Source organism: Plectropomus leopardus, chromosome 3, assembly GCF_008729295.1.
Source record: "Plectropomus leopardus isolate mb chromosome 3, YSFRI_Pleo_2.0, whole genome shotgun sequence".
Taxonomy (NCBI): domain Eukaryota; kingdom Metazoa; phylum Chordata; class Actinopteri; order Perciformes; family Serranidae; genus Plectropomus; species Plectropomus leopardus.
In genome coordinates, this window is record NC_056465.1 from 1,877,489 (window position 1) to 1,895,625 (window position 18,137).

Consider the following 18,137-nt stretch of genomic DNA (forward strand, 5'->3'; position numbering starts at 1 on the left):
AATTACTAGAAAATTATCCAAAAGTGGGGGTACATTTCCAGAAATTATATTTACAATTATTATAATTACATATTTAGAATAAGGTTAGGTTACAGAAAAATGTATAGCCCATTTATTATTATATTTTTACTGATATTTAATTCGGGGCTTTTCTCACTAAGTTGTTCATTGCCTCCTTCCCATGTTTTTAAAAGAAATCAAGCCAGGTTGCATAGGTTTCAAAGGGTTAATAGATGAACCAACATACTGCATACACTGGCAAGATGATACCATGCTCTGTGTGCCTGCTGCCGTGCCATTGATGCTGCATGTCTGTTGTTTGAAAGCCTTGAGCAGGGCATGTAATTGGCTGGCAGAGTGAAGATAAGTGAGAGGCAGGGTAAGGCTGAGTGCAGATGTCTCTGCTTAATGGTCGTCTCCCAGACAATCTCCACAGTCCCAGTAGACCGAGGCTCATGGAGGGATGCTAATGCCCCTGCCTGGCAATGTTGGCTTCAATCAAAATGTGGAGCAGGATCATCAGAGTGGCCTCGCACTGAATGAACCCAGGCAAGCGAAACATGAATGACAAATGATGGGTGGAAGCTATTGATTTGTTTTGTTTGAGCCATGGTGAGATAATAATGGTGAGATGCTTAGCAGGATATTGTCTTTTAACCCTTTGAAGGCACAGCAAATTGGCCTGATTTTCCTCAAAAACATGGCAAGAAAGCAATGAGCAAATGGACAAGAAATGGCCCAAAGCAAGAAATTAGTGAAAAGTTACATGAAAATAACCTGCAAAGAGGCAAAAAAGCAAGAGAGTAGTGATAAGTTACAAGAAATTACCGGAAAATGAACAAAAAAAAAGAAAGAATGAAATTAGTAAAAAGATATAAGAAAATTATCTGTAAATTGGCAAAAAAAGAAAAGAAAAAAAACAAAAACAAAAGAAAATGAGGTTTTAGAAAGTGCTAAAAATACATAAACAGATATTTCTGTTGCATTATTTTAAATATATACATTTTTAAGAATTATAAATAAAGTTTTCTGGAGATTTTCTCTATCTTTTGATAATATGTAATAATATTTTGAGGTCATTTGTTGTCACCTTTTACAGATTTTTTAAGCAATTTGCAGTTCATTTCTTTACAAGTTGCTCACTATGATTTTGCTTTGTTTTTGAGAGAAATCAAACCAGTTTTCTCAGGTGTCAGAGGTTTACTTGCTTGTGAAAGTCATTTGAACCGGCACAAGAAGACTGATGTCGATCCAGGGTTCAAAGGGTTAAAAGACTCAAAAAAGACTCTTGTTTTCTGTTGTTGTCTGTGTTATTTCTGAACCACAAATTTAATAAAAATCAGGGGATATTTCAGTTATACAGATCAATCAGTGTTCCATCAGCTCCAGTCCATGCGCTTCCAGGCGCCAGGATTTCTCTCCTGGACCTATTAACCCCATACATCCCCCTCCCCCTGCTGTGTGTGTGTGTGTGTGCCCCTCCACCCTGCAGGCAGGTATTGCAGCTCTCTGATTCGTTTTCTGTCTTTGTGACTCAGCTTCTTTATTAGAGCAAACAGAACATGATCAAAGCAGCAGCAGCACGGCTTTCCATCCCGGAACCTGAGCAGAGTCTCTGAGAGCAGAGTCGACTCAGTGTTTTCTTCTTTTCCTGAGGAGCATCCTTTCATTTTTCTAGATGTGGCATGTCGTAAACATTTTTTGGGGAGTGTAATTTTCCCTTTCTGTCCTATGAGGATTATTGTTTTTTTGTTTTTTTTTTCCTGTGGGGCGTCTTCTTACTTTCTGGATATGTTTGCAGCATCATGAAAAGGACATCCTGTTTTACTGTTGAATTATTAGTTTTGCTCTGAGTGGCAGTTTTGTCCACAGTCTTGCAAATTAACAGACAAACTGTCTCTTTTCTTTCCTGATTTTCTGGATGCTTTTGCACCGATTGTCTAGTTTTCTCTTTTGTTCACTGAATGACTGACTGGCTGTGGTGTTTATTGTCTGGCTGACAAATTAGCTGGCTATTTGGTTCATTAGTCACAGGCTGACTGTTTACATTACGAACTGACTGACTGACTCACTGTTTATTCTCTGACTGGCTGTCTTTCACCTGAGCCTGCATCCAAGATGATTATTGTATATGTAGGTTTACTATTTTGCTGACCTGCTGGGAGTGGCATCATCACTGTCACACCCAGGCTTTGTGGTTAGGACGAGGTGTGATCAAGGAGAGGAAAGGCTCCACAGAAGAAAAACTCAAAAGAGCTAAGAACAAGAAACAGCAGAGAGAAAAGAAGAACAAGAAACCTAACAGGAAAAAAATTGAATTAGGGAGCAAAAAGGAAGAGAGAGAGGGTGACGAGAGGAGGCGTGGCAGCAGAGAGAGAGAGAGAGAGGCGAGGGAGAGAAGGGGAGGAGAGTGGATGCGACCCACACCCTGAGATGCTGTGCTGGCTGAGAGAAGACGAGATGTCGGTCCAGGAGCTGCTACAGAGGGTGCAGTGTGTCATCACTCATGTCGGTAAGTCCTCACATTTCTCTCATTTTCTCCTCATCTTCTTCTCCCTATTTCACTCTTTCAGATGGCTGGAATAAGAATAGGTTTTGTCAGTGATTTGGAAAATGGACGTGAAAGCTGGCTTCTCCTGGAGTATCCCCCTGTTGTTAGGTTTAGTGTACGGTGGAGGATGTGTTACAAGGTTGTATCTTTTTCTGGAAATCATTAAATTGGTAGTTGGAAGCAGAACAGATGAAAGCCAGACAGGGAACCTCCATCCTCTCATCAGTACTGCTGAGTGGAGAGGGATGCAGAGGGATGCTGTGCACATGGGCAGAGGAGAAAGTGTGTCATTGGGCTACAACAGGGGAGTCATTGGTGTTGCTTTTTGTCTGGTTATGAGCATTTTCAAATATACACTGTGTCATTTCACTGTGTTCAGTCGTTCAGGGGAATATCTGCTTTGCAGCTTACATTCAATGAGAATGAGATTTGTCAAGACAGGGATCCAATTTTCTGTTATTTACTACAGCCAACACCCAGGACATTCAGGCTGATGGGAATTTTCTCTCAAATTACGTGTTAACACTTATGATGGTGAATGATTACACTCTTAGAAATAAAGGTGCTTACTAGTACCATACAGGGTTCTTAAGCTTGTTCCCATAGGTGAACCTCTTTTTGGTTCCTTCTAGAACCTTTTATTAAGGTTCCAACCAGAACCCTTTCAGCGGGATCTACCCAGAACCCAACATGAAGGATAATAACTAGAACTATCTGCGAAAGGTGCCAACCAAAACCCCCTGAGAGAGGTTGGGTGTAGATTGCTAACGAGAACCCACCTACCAAGTGCATTTTAATTCTAAGGGCGTCATCTATAATCCACCCAGGTGGCTCTACCAAGAACCCTTTTATGTTGCAAGGTTTTCATTAAGAAGCCACACAGGTGGTTCTACCAAGAACGCCTTTATATTCCAATTTTTCATTTTTTAAAATTTTTATCTTGAACCCACAGGGGGTTCTTGCAAGAAACTGTTCATATTCCAAAGATTTAATCTAGAAACCACCCAGGGGGGGCTTGATCATTACCCGAAGGTTTCTTCTCCACTAACCCAGGTTTTAGTTCTTAATGGAACTAATGGAAGCAAACGGTTCTGGGTAGAACCTCAGACCTTCATGATGAACCTTTTTGGCACCTTTTTGGCAATACTGTTACTGCATTGTTTTATTTACAAGTTCTGCCAGATCAATATTTAATGCATTTACAATCTTACATTACTACTAGCCAGTAACCACTTTCACGTTTAAATCCTATATCCCTGTTTCTCTACCTTTCTATTTCTTGTGGCCCCCTCCTTCCATCTCATTTTATTTTTCCTCGTCACTTCTCTTCTTTTCTCTCTTGCTCATTTTTTCATCCCCTCTGCATCTGCACCATTCCCTACATCCGTCCCTTCTGTCCTTGCTCTCTGCCTCCCTCTCTCTCCTGTGTCCTCGTCTCCCTCCATCCTTTTCCTCCTCCTCCTTTAGTATTGTGCATCCGGGTCTGTTTCCTGGTTGGGAAGTAGGTTAATGTGCCACGCTGGAGACTATCACACAGCATCCTCCATCACTGCACTTCTTGCATGGCAGAACTCAGGCAGAGAGGGGTAGGAGGATGGAGGAGGGCCTTTGCAGAGCGTTACTATGGAAACTGAGCTAGCTTTTGCCGAGCAAGGAACTCTGAATTGATTTACTAGTGATTTACTATTAACAAGAACTACATACTTTACACACACACACACACACACACACACACACACACACACACACACATACAAAACAATTCACAGTGTCTACATAATTCAGATAACTGACATAATATTCTCACCATCAGGTTCATTTTCTTCCCTTTTTACTAATATTTTTGCACAGTTACACACAGTATGTCACTCTGCATTTCATCATGCAATAATTGTGTGTGTGTGTGTGTGTGACACTTAAACACCCTTGAACCTTGAATGTAGTTGTGTTGTTCATGTCATGTGATCTCCATCAGCAGATCTAGTTTGCTCAGCTGCAGTGGCGTGTCCAGATGTTTTTTTACTAGAGTGGCCCAAGTGGCCTCTGACGTATGCAGGTGTGGCATGAAGTGCGAGCGCTGCTGCGGGCACACACGTTGACATAGCTTTAATTTACCATTTTAGTCTCCATTATCCATGCCTACTTTATTAACATTGCAGTGTCTTACATTCATATTTATAGTTTAATTTTAAAGATAAATAGACTACCAATCACAACACAACAGAATTACCCCACACAAATTCAAACTAAAGCTTACACACTTGAATATTCCTTCAAAAGTAAATAGTATGATAAAAAGTATAAAGTGCCAGCAACATTCAAGTACCAGAAAATACAAAAATAAAAAATCCTGTGAGAGCAAACTTTTTAACAGTTGTATCAATTTATTTGTTTGTAAAATTAGTCAGGTTAGACATTACTCTGGCACATTACTGCCTCTCAGGTTTAAGACTGAATTGCACTGCTAAATGAAAATTCAGTTTACTTGTCAACATTTCAAACTGACTGGGCAGATAGCCAGTCATAATGGGGTGGCAGCTGGGGTGGCCAATCAGATTTCAAGGGTGGCCCATGCCACCCCAAGCCACTCCCTTGACACGCCCCTGCTCAGCTGTCATGACAAATGCAGTTGTGTACCTCTCTCTTTGTGCATAAAACAGGAAATCAAATTGTTTGTTTTAATGCATTAAAAATGTTGATTTCGAAAGGCTGAATGCCATCAAATATGGACTGAAGCAGAATCTTTGTTATATAAACACATTTTATGAATTTTAGATATGATCACATCTGTTTTTTTCAGTTAATTTTGACTTTTGGACTTTACAACAGTTATTGGAAAGTTACTGGAAACAAACAGTTGCCACAAACAGCCGCCACAGGAATCCAAATAGTATAACATATACAATATTTGGGACTGTTCATCATTTATGAAAGGCTAGGGTATGGTGGAAAATGGGGGATGCATTTACATTTTTTAATCTTAGGGGAGAGACATTCAACTTTAAATGGTTGTATTTTGTATTTATATGAAATACCCTCAGAAATATAAGTGGCTCTGCGTTGGATTACAATATAAAAGAAAAACAGAACTCAGCCATGCCCATATTCTGATAAATAAAGCACAGTCCCTTGGTGTAGAATTATCTCTATCTGCAACTGTGCAGAAATACCAGGTTAACACAGAATGTATTATGGCCTGAAAGTCAAGTCAAGCCCATTATCACAAAACATGGTTTGCCTCAGAGGGCTTTACAGTGTACAACATCCCTTTGCCCTTAGACCCTCACATCACCCAAGGAAAAACTCCCGAAAAAGAACCCCTGTAAAGGTGGGAAAGAAAAAGGGAGAAACCTCAGGAAGAGGGGTAGAGGATGATGAGGGATCCCTCTTCCAAGACAGACGTGCAATAGATGTCGTAAATAACAAATGAAATACAATCATGGCAAAAAGGAAAGAGAAAGAGAGAAGGGGGAGAGAGGGGGAGAGAGGCACAGCAATAATGGAAACAGACGCATGTCATATTACAGTAACGATAGGTGTGAAATTATTAAATGATGTTGAGGGTGATGATAAGAGTCTCATGCATATGTTGATAGGGAGGTGTCCAAAGGCAAGATCACGGCATCGACGCAACCAGGACCATACCACGATCAGGGCGAACGGGGGGCACAGTATCAGTACAGCCACAGCACGAGCACAACCAAAGGCAGGTTCACAGCATCAGCACAGCTATCACCACGGTCAGGCACAGCCAAGGTTACGGCCAGGATCCAGGAAAACTAGGAAACAAGGGAGCAGGAATGCTCCGGAGAGGCAACAGGATTAGCGTAGTGCAGTTCAACAGACCCAGGCTCCGTATCGCGAGCCCCAGGTAGTGACAGTACCACATGGCTATCACAGATGCAAGGCTAAGTAAACTACTGAGGCTAAGCTAAGCTTGCAAACAGCTGTCACAGATATAAGGCTAAGCTTAGCAGTAAGGGTCACGCAGTAAACAGACATGCATGATTTTCAGATGGCGGGATTAAGAGAAGGAAAAGGAGAACAGCGTATCATAGGAAGTCCCCCGGCAGATGAAACCTATGTCAACCTGACTATGGGCTGTTCCAGACAACCTGAGCCAGCCCTAATTATAAGCTTTATCAAAGAGGAAGGTCTTAAGTCTACCGTTAAAAGTGGAAACATGGTAACATGGAGCGTGGTAGCTGAAGGCTCTGGTTCCTATCCTACTTTTGGAAACTTTGAGAACCACAAATAACCCTGCATTTTCAGAGCGCAGTGATCTTGAGGGTTGGTAAGGAACTATGAGCTGCGACAGATAGGATGGAGCCTGACCATTTAGAGCTTTGTAAGTAAGGAGGAGGATTTTAAATTCAGTCCTGGATTTCACAGGGAGCCAGTGCATAGACGCTAAAACAGGAGAAATATGATCCCTTTTCTTGCTTCCCGTTAAAACACGAGCAGCAGCGTTCTGCACCAGTTGGAGAGACCTAAGAGATTTGTTGGGGCAACCAAATAATAGGGAGTTACAGTAATCCAGCCTAGAGGTGACAAATGCATGTACTAATTTTTCAGCATCTGTTTGGGAGAGGATATGTCTAATTTTTGCGATGTTGCGCAAGTGAAAGAGAGCAGTCCTTGAAGTTTGTTTTATATGGGAGGCAAAAGATAAAACTTGATCAAATAAAACTCTGAGGTTCCTCACAGATGTGCTAGAGGCCAAGGTAACGCCATCTAGAGAAATTACATTGTTGGTTTTGTCTGAAGTCGACATAAGGACAATATGGCTCATCCAGGCTTTTACATCCTTAAGACATGTCCAACAACCAACCATATGCCTCAGTATGCCTCATTGCTGTTAAAACATTCACATATAAAAAGAAAGAAAAGAAAGGTTATTTGATTAATTTATTTATTTGTGGGCAATGTTGGACAAAGTTTATCTCCTAGATGTTCTCCTGTAATTATACATTATTTCACCCTCCTGCACCCCATCCACTATTAATCAGAATGAACATTTTTATGCTCTGACCGCAGGGCAGCGGATGTAAATTCAATTCGCACATGTGCAGTGGTGTAGTGTATGCAAGGGTATATGGTGTATATTCTCCTTTTTTTCTGGATGTTTACAGTGTACTTCAACAAGAAAGCTGCTGGAATATATAGGGGACCCACTTCCTCCTCAGTAACTTGTCCCTAATTGTACACCCACCTCATTAGCTACTACTACACAACTGTGTGTGTGTGTGTGTGTGTGTGTGTGTTACTGATCCCAGTTCTGATGTCTACCATCTACAACTTTTTAAAATGGAAACACAAAAAATCTGTACCAATCTGAACTGAACTGAACTGGAATGCTTAGTGGAAACAGAGCTTTTGTTTTACAGTAGATATTTGTAGTTAGCTCACTGAGAGGATAAAACCTTTTACTTATGCTGCATTTGGCAGACCTTTTAATGCCCATTCTGCATAGTGTTCCCACTCTCAAACCAGTTTATCTCCTACATGGACAGTCTGGATATTGATAGAATCGTGAGTGCAGGCAGTTTAAACATAATTTCCTGAATATGTTCAAGACCATGCGAAGACTAAGACCTTTGCATTTACTTCATCCTGCACATTGCCATTGTTGCAGGTCCACATTGTGTGCTTTCTCTCTGTCTTTTTACCTGTTTGGATTTTTCGCTGCTTCCCAACAAGACAGTGTTGTTTACTCACCAGCAGGGAGCTCACTCATCCCAAGCTGACCCCCGCTGCTGTTTGCAGGACCACAGCTTAATGCACTACTTAGAATACATCACATAACCATGTTCTGTAAATCTTTACCGAACTCTATAGCTGACCATACATTTGCATTCTCACAGAATATAAATAAAATAAAATACAAAGGATCTTGATCATGTTGGCCCATCGTTATGGTCATGTGGAAGAGACAGAGGAGGAGGAGACGGAGGAGCAAATGGCTTAAATGATGGGAAAAAAATGATCTAAGTTGACCTCAGCTCTGCTCACAGTGTATTCAATTACTGGAGACTGATCATGGGAAGCTCTCTCTGTGTTGTATACCTGTTACATCCCATAGTGTCCTGATGCTCCTATTCTAACCATATTATTTAGCTAATTATCAGCTGTTGACAGTTTTGGTCATCTTTGGCCTCCTGATTTAATAGACTGCCTGGTAACTTACAGGGTTATTTGTCAAGAAATCAGTTCCATGCAGCATGTTTTGCTGTTATTATTCAGAAAAGAGATATATAGAGATATATAGAGAGTGTGTGCGTGAATTAGTCAGTTTAAGGTTTTTCAAAGCACATATTTTAGATATGTTAGCTGTGTCCCTACAGTGCAAACATGAGGTTGATATCAATCTTCTTATGTCACTCTCAGAAAGAAAGTTTATTTCCCAAACTGTTGCACTGAGGTTTTTTTTTTTATTCCCAATGAGAAATCGTGGAGGTAAAGCAGCCAAATCACAAGAGATTCAAGCACTTGTGACGGTAGAAAAGAAGCAAAAGCTATCTACTTTAAAATGGAATAATGTCTGAGAATGTGAAAAAGACTAAATAGGCTATCAGTGCTGTTAGAGTCATTTCTAGCAAGCCCTCACAGTTTTCCATTTTTGGGGGCTCATTTGAATGCATTACTTGACCTGGCCCCTCGGGGTCCCCTAATTAAAGCCAGGTATGCAGGATTAATCAAACAGAGAATATGCCAAGAGAATCCAGTCTTCAACTGCCGTGTGTTTCATTAAATCTCAGTATTATTGTTTAATAAATCTGTGTATCAGTCCATTGTTTTTTTTTTTTTTTGAGGGAAGTTTGTCTGGGTTTTCTTTTTCTTTGTTTGAACGCGAAAGTCAAACAAATCTGGAACAACTTAATATATAAATGTAATTAATATATAAATTTTAATTTAGTGGTTTGTCCTTTACATAAGCACTACAAGTAGCCTGCACAGTAAGCTCCCTTTTCTTCTTCGTTATGTTTTTTTTGGGGGGGGCTCTGTAAAGTGTAGTGTGAGACTTTAGGCCTTGCTTGTTGTGTGCTCAGGTCAGCTGTTAGAATATGTAGATGGTTCTTTGGTGGCTATTTCAATGACTTTGATGACTTACTGTTAAAAAAAGCAGTCAGTTAGCAGCTGCGCAGTCTCTGAACCCATCGTCTATCGTGTGATGATGATGAAGGCTCTGGTGTTGTCAGTGGATATCGGGACTAGGATTTCCTCTGTCATGCACCACTCATTGTGACAGCTCCACCCAACATTTTGGCTCATCTTTAGCTTATAAACAGGGTAACACTTTACAGTAAGGCACACAAAAAATTGTAGTTACTGAGGAACTAATGAGGAACTAATCATTAGTTAATGGTCAGTTTTTGAGTAACTCCCAATCAAATGTCATACAGAAGCTAATCATTACTTAATAGGGAACTAATGAGGAAGGAATGAGGAACTAACCATAATAAGGTATACGAAAAATACCTAACAGTGGCTAATCATTGGTTAATGATGAGTTAATATAGAAATGAGTGATGTAACTAATAAGGGATGTATGATGAGCTATTTGTTAATGATCAGTTCTTTGATAACTCCTAAAATTAGTTGATTAGTAAAATGAGTGAGGAAACAAATTAGGAACAATTTCACCAATCAATCAATCTTTATTGACCATGTATCACAGTGAACTGTAATCCTGCCAGCTCCTGCATATTGTGCAACAAAGAAGCCCAATAACTAACACTTATAAATCATGAACAAATTAGCAGCAATATATGCATGGTTGGAGGGGGCAGTGATCCTGTACTGGATCCCAGTGGCCCGACAGAAGAAGAGCCAGTGTTTAGTCCTTCTGTGTCCACTTCAGCATTTCCTCAGATGCAGAGATGGATGCAAAGATGGTCTTGTCCATTCATGTGGTGTGGATCAAAGACAGTGTTTATCCTCTTTACCTAGATGTTTGCACTAACAAAGTTTGACAAACCTCAAAAAACTAAAAACAAACTTCTAAACTCAAAACTTCCACAAAAAAGTAAAAAACAAAACTACACAACAACTAACAACACTTAACAACTCAATCATAACTACTTGAACATTCCCCTTTTTGCTCTGTGTCTAAGTGGTTACTGAGTACTGAAACATTACTTCATTATCACCTGACCATTAGTTATCATTTTTTGTGTAGGACTGCATTACATGAGTAGTTAATGAGTCTTGAATCATTACTTAATTATGACTTGACCATTAATTACCCATCCCGTGAAGTAAAGTGTTGTGTCATAGGGAGTACTTAATGAGTACTGAATCATTACCTAATTATTACCTGACCATTAGTTACCTATTTTGTGTCCCCTGAAGTTAAGTGTTGCATCATACTGAGTAGTTAATGATACTGAATCATTACTAAATTATTACTTGACCATTAGTTACCCCTTTTGTGTCCCCTGAGGTAAAGTGAGGCATCATACTGAGTAGTTAATGAGCACTGAATCATTACTAAATCATTACTTGACCAAAAGTTACCCTTTTTGTGTCCCTTGAAGTAAAACATAGTGTCATACTGAGTAGTTAATGAGTAATAAATCATTTCTTAATTATTACTTGACCATTAGTTACCCTTTTTGTGTAAGTAAAGTGTAGCATCATACTGTGTAGTAAGTACTGAATCATTGCTTAACTATAACCTTCATTATGCTTTTTGTCAGTCTTAAGAGGAGCTACGCTCTTATTCACTGGTAAATGTTATTCTTCCGCCTTAACACATTGTAGGTCCTTCCAGTTATTACAATGTCAACATAAATTCGATTGGCTAAATTTTAACAATAAATAAATAAGGTTATGGACTAAAAAGGCACACAAGACAGTAGATTCTGTTCACATTCAGAGCCCACTCATTCACAAATAAATCAAAAACAAAACAAAAATATAGGCCTTTCAGTTCAATGTGTGTCCAGAGTTCAATGACTTCACCTCACCTTAAAGTTTAGTTCCTTAAAATTTTTGGTCATTCAATTTATTTAAAGTTCGGTTCATCCTACTACACACTGTTGAAGGAGGGGACTCCAGGTGTCGTGGGTATCTCACCATCAAAGCAATATCACATCATCATCATCATTCCTGAGTACTTTCAAAAAGCACCCTTACCTATGAAGAGGTCGAGAGGAATTTATTAATTTTCATTTTAGATTCTCAAATAAAAATATTGTACTGATCTCATCTGAAACAGCAAGCTAAACTAATTTCCCCAAGATCTCAACCAATGAACTGCCTGTCTGTTGTACTTGGCAGGATTTACTGAAGAGAAGGTAAAGGCAAACTGAAATAAACACAAATAGTAACACAGGTAACAATACAAACATAGATTTAACAAACATAGCACAAAATGACAAATATAACTAAACATTTACTCCTCAGCTTCTTAAATAAAACATACTTACTGGCAATACCACAAAAAGCGAGGAGAGGAAAGGATGATTGAGGATTGCAAACCTCATCGGTCCTCAGCAACAAACTAAATGACTTCTCCTTGCTTTACAAAGGAAGGATCCTCTAACCGGAAGCTATCAAAATAAAAGCCTAAAATTTAAAATAAATCTCTTTTCACATCTTACGTATATATTGTAGTGCAAGACCCTGTGCACTGCAAGAGGGACATGTATCCCATGATGTCTGACGGCCGTATTCTTGTGTGTGTTTAGGGCTCGTCTCGTATTGTGAAGTTGCATTTTTTATACAGTTTTATATAATTGTCATGTTTAGTTACAGGTTGTTGTGTCATGTCAGTTATTCCGTTCGTTAGGCTTTGTGTATCATGTCTGAAAGCAGGGGCCATGTTATAGACCCTCCTTCTGTAGTCGGCAATGTTGTTGAATCTGTCATTGAATCTGTCGCCACAATATGTTACTCATTTGTCAAATCTGTACACCACAAATATCACAATCATTATCAAATCAAAGACACCTTTAGTCACGGCTAAACCTAATAATGATAAGTTCTTATTCCCATAGAGAAAGTATTAAATTGAAATACATACAGGAACAGTTAGTTCCTTATTGGCTGCTCATCAGTACCTTTAGTCGTTACCAATTAATGAATTAACTAATGATTAGTTACTGTGTGACATTTGATTAGGAGTTACTCAAAATTCGTTCCTCAGTAACTACCAATTTTTTCTGCCATCTTTGCCAGTGGCTTTTGAGACTGCGTTTCAGGCGGTGCGTTTTGCTTCTTTTGCTCTCCAACAGTAAAAATCTGTATTTGTGTAAAATGGGTTGGTGCTGAAGTAAGCAATGCATTGTGGGTTGCTCCACTTAAAGCAACAGGAGGGAGGTCCTTAACAGCATGCTGCTGCTTTAAATTACAGGCTCTAAAGTATTTTTTGGGAAACGGTGCTGCATGGAGAATTTGGAGCTCAACCAAGGATTTGGTTTAAAGTTAGTCTTGTGATTCTAAATTAGGCTAGTGCTTTTTATTTCTCCGTCAGTTTTCTTTCAGAAAAATAGACAAATGATATGCCCATAACTCCCAAGGGACTTAAGAAACTGTCATTTGGACAACAGGATGCAAAATTCAAGTCAAGTCAAGTCAAGTCAAGTTTATTTATAGAGCCCACTATCACAAAACACGGTTTGCCACAGGGAGCTTTACAACATATGACATCCCACTGCCCTTAGACCCTCACATCACCTGAAGAAAAACACCCAAAAAAGAACCCCTGTAACGGGGGAAAAAAAAAGAGGAAGATATCTCAGGAAGAGCGGTAGAGGATGATGTCCAGGCAACCTGATCCAGCCCTAATTATAAACTCTATCAAAGAGGAAGGTCTTAAGTCTAACCTTAAAAGTGGAAACGGTGTCTGCCTCCCTGACCGAAACTGGAAGATGGTTCAATAAAAGAGGAGCGTGATAGCTGAAGGCTCTGTCCTACTTTTGGAGACTTTGGGAACCACAAGTAACCCTGCGTTTTCAGAGTGCAGTGATCTTGAGGGTTGGTAAGGAGCTATGAGACAGATAGGATGGAGCCTGACCATTTAGAGCTTTGTAAGTAAGGAGGAGGATTTTAAATTCAATTCTGGATTTTACAGGGAGCCAGAAGCAAAGAAGCTAAAACAGGAGAAATATGATCCCTTTTCTTGGTTCCCTTTAGAACAAGTGCAGCAGCGTTCTGCACCAGTTGGAGAGACCTAAGAGATTTGTTGGGGCAAATGAATAATAGGGAGTTACAGTAATCCAGCCTAGAGGAAATGTGTTACACAAGACCTGCTTTATCAACATCTGCGGGTCTTGCATCTATAAATTAGGTGATAATTGGAGTTGGGTTTTTTGCCAGTATCTCATTTTGGTCAACAGGCTGTTCAGCTAGTTTTGTTATGTCATTCGTCAGTGAGGACGAGATTTAATTTGCTGACAATATTAGATTATTTATAGGCGTTTTGTGTCGATTTATTTTGGTATCACCGATATAGGTGTTACCGATATAAGTCTGAACAAAAACGAATCGGTAATATCAATTATAATAGATTATTAAATGTATTGTCAACGAATAAAATTATTATGAGTGATTACAAGGAAGTGTGTCAGCTGCAAAATATGCAAAAGTGACATGTCATGGCACGGGAGCACGACGGTTATGATGCAGCATCTAAAATGAAAGTGGGCCCACAGTGCGAGTCAGCTGTGTGTGACTTCAGCCTCCCTGAACTGCAGCGTGTTTCATGCTTGTGGTGTTCACACTTGCAGGATTGTTGCAATGTCGCTGCTGTGTCACGGCAGATATTAGTGCTGTATTTCCACATTAATAAGCACACGTTCCACTCATTTATGAAGTCATGCAAGCACCTGCACAGCCGACAACAAGGTCCTGTAAAAGTTTCAAAATAAAATGCCTTTTATCAGCAACTGATGGGATTCTGTCCACAGAGAGCTGTCAGAGGGCTTTTGTTTTGAAAGGGAAGCAGGGAAGCTGGAGTAAAACAGCCGTCTTTGTATTTCCTCATTTCTGTGACAGAGAGAGACTTTTAGACTGCAGTAAAAAGTGGTATAGAGTCAATATAATCATAAAAACAACATATTCGCTGTCTATTTCTGCTGACAAATGCACGCGTCTTGCGCAAAAAAACGGCGAGCCACCGTTTCTCTAGATGTGCTGCAGCTGAAATAAAAAACAACATGGTTGGTGCTGCACACGCGCTCCTGACGCGCACTGTGAGGAAAATAATTGACCAGTTAATGGATTTCAAAATAGCTGTTAGTTGCAACCCTACTGAAAACCACGTCTTGTATAGTGTATCACATGTGAAATGTGTTTTATGTTTATGTTTGATGTCTTACATTAATATGTATATTTTTTAAAAAAATCTCAATAGAACTTAGTTTTTTTCCCTGTATTTTACAGGAAGTCTGTTATTTCTTTAGTATTATTATAATGACGTCATATACTCCACTACCTCCGCATATCCACACCTTTACCGAATGCCACCTCTTTGTCTTTGCCAGTAAACCACACAGGATGACTCACACTCTGGTCGATGACATTAGCTACAGCAGCACCAGGATGTGTCATTGTTCCCTCATGCATAATTCATGACCCTCCGTGGATGGCCAATTTAAAATGGCTCCTCCTGTCCCAGTGAAGCATGCTGTCAGGATGATTAGTGCCGAGACCAGCAGATATGAGCTTGCTGCTCAGACACACAATCATATTCTTGTTCAATTTAAATCTTCCCCTGAACCCCCCCAGCCCCGCTTAGTCTGTCAGCTCTTCCTGAGCGGGTGGTTTATCAAAGGAGGGTGTGTTACAGGGACCTCATGTGTGACCTTCACAGTGTCCACTGAAGAAGGTCAGGCTGTAAGCAGGGATGGTGCTCACTGTTGCTGTGTTTTGTTGCTCTGGGCAACAGAGAGAGTGAAGAAAGGACGACAATATCTCTTTGAGTGTGCAGGGAAATCCCCGTCTTTAGAAACTGAAACTATGAATATGGAACATTTCACACAAAATGCTGGATTCTTGCAGACTTGCACAAGGTGGAGTGAATATGAGAGGGACTGAGGATTGTTACTGATCTGACTCTCAGAACTAACTGTATGGGCCACAATCTGTTTTGTCAGTTAGATTCTTTTGCACTCTTTTGTACTTTGCTCAAAGGAGAGAAAGGTTACTTCAAGAAAGACTCTAAAAAAATACTAAAATACTAAAATACTTTAACATGAGGTTAGTAAAAGTTGAATTATTGTGTTGGTCTGACTAAAACTGGAATTTTAACCCTTTGAAACCTAGCAACATCAGTTTTCTTGTGATGAATTCAGATGCCTTTGAAAAGTATTTAACCTTTTGAATCCTGAGCAAATTGGTTTCTTTCAAAATTATAGGAAAAAGGCAATGAGCAACTTGTTAAAAACTGTCCCACAAACTGTGAGAAATTAGTATGTTTAGAAAATTATAAAAAAAATAAGTCAGGGAAAATGTCCAGAAAACTGTATTTACAATTATAATAATTATATACTGGAAATTATGGTACGGAAGTATTTTCTCATTATGAAGAACTTTTTTTTTTCAAGTTTTTCGCTTTTTTTCTGTTTTTTTTTTTTTTACCATCCTTCTTTTTGTGTAAATGTCAGGTAGTTTTCTTGTACATTTGACTAATTTCTTGCCAATTTTAGTCATTTCTTCTCAAATTTCTCATTGCCTTCTTCCCATGTTTTTGAAGGGAGTTTGCTCTGCTTTAAAAGAGTAAAATACATGTAAACATGCTAGATAAAGGAAATAGTAATAATTAAAAACAATCCTGTGGTCACTCTGAATGGTGTATTGCATTATGGTCTGCTGTAGCGGGAAAACAGTTGCACATTTGGAACACTTTGATGATGTTTTCAATATCAACATTTTTGTGTTTTGCCAGATCCATTTATCAGCAACATTTCTTCATGTGGCATTACAATCAACCAAAAAACGTTTGGTTGCTGTTTCAAATGAGTTGTATACAGATGTAACTACAGGACTGTTAAGGCATGGCCACAGAATGATATCAAGACAGGAAGGCATGACATATCATGAAATCCAGAATGTAAATGAAGGGATTTATTGGTTCAGTTAGAGGTCGGGATTGAGTGTGTTGTCCAAGAACACTTCCAACAGGATGATTGTTTGCTTGTGCAGTTAAAAAGCTGTCTCTCAATCCAACAATAACTGTCCTTACTGTGAGCTGTAATAATCAGCTGCAGGGAGGAGGCTTTATTAAAACATGGATGACATCATTGCATGGCTCCCGAACTAAGAATGGTCATCTTCTGCTGGAAGCAGTAAAACACTATAGAGATCACAAATGCTGAACCAGGCCAAACATTCCACAGTCCTGTGAGGATCCACACCATGAACACGTTAGTGCGCAATGACTCACTGAAGCTATCCGCCATCAGTCTGTGACGTTTCCTATGTTATCCTCTGCACGTGAATAATTGATGAGCGGAGAGTTCCCACTCATCCCACAGCGGAGGGGAACAGCTGTTGTTTTCTGCTCTCTCTTCAGCCACAGTTATTTTCAACAAGCTGCTTTTATGATATTTTAAACCAGAGAGCTTTCTGGTGAGTATTGGCTGGCCCTGACAGCACACAGTGCCTAAGCTGAATGGGGAAAAGCATCTGTAGATGTCTGACGCCCAAAATCTTTGAAAGTGTCTTCAGAGTTGTTTGGATTTATCATATCAGACAATGGCAAATGTGTGCTCACTGGAGGGGCATTTTTACTGTTTCCTGCACATTGCTTTTTGGCCACTCATTATTACATGCAAACTGGTAATAAATTGGGTTATTAGATAATCCATCTCCAGGTTTACTGTACATAATCAAAGGCCCATCGGACTCTACGGAAGACCTGGGGTCTGTCATTTTTGACAAACATTACTCAAACTATAGGAAATAGTGCATTTGTTTGTTTGTCTTCATTGGCAGATTAAACCAAGTTTCATTTTCTTAAAACCTTTTTCCCACTGCATTAAAAAAGTCACTAACACCCATAAACATCTTGCTCTTGTATTTGGGAAAGCTAACAATTGGCTTTCACACCCGGGTCAAAGACGCAATAGTCCCAAGTAATTATTGGACCCTGCTCCGATCGGCTGTGAAGGAAATATAACACTCGGGTGAACATGCTAATTTTAGTCCCTTTACTGGTGAGATGCAGTGATGCATAACCACAATACTGTCTTTGTCCGCCCAAGCAGCGCTCGAGCATCAGTCCAAATTTGTGTGCACCAAGTTTCAAAGAGAGACTGAATAAGTAAAAGATAAAAAAGATAAGTAACCACAGTAACATTTTCACAGGCCTCCATTCTGCTTTCTACTGTTTACCTGTTTGTCTGGCCTGCCTGTGATGTAATACATGACACTGCAATAAACAGACAGGCACACTTGTCTGTGGTGTACACAGCTCTAGTCTACTGGCAGTGAAAAAGAAGTCTCTGGCCTCTTTTTATTGTTTTTTTCCGTCTTTAAAACAACCTGCGCAAATGTGCATATTTAGATGGAAAAGGGATATCAGTGACTATTTATTGTACAGGGAATTATTCATAATTTCCTAAAATGCTGCAATATAAAA

General features: G+C 39.6%; 1 protein-coding gene across 1 annotated transcript in view; it reads left to right on the forward strand.

Moving 5' to 3' along the window:
- The first annotated feature begins 2,433 nt into the window (after window positions 1–2,433).
- The window catches only part of mcf2l2 (MCF.2 cell line derived transforming sequence-like 2), a 193,490-nt gene continuing 177,786 nt past the window's right edge, over window positions 2,434–18,137 (forward strand). Inside the window, exon 1 of the mRNA XM_042512814.1 lies at window positions 2,434–2,512. Within this exon, the coding sequence (XP_042368748.1) occupies window positions 2,434–2,512 (79 nt within the window). The remainder of the gene's footprint in view (window positions 2,513–18,137) is intronic.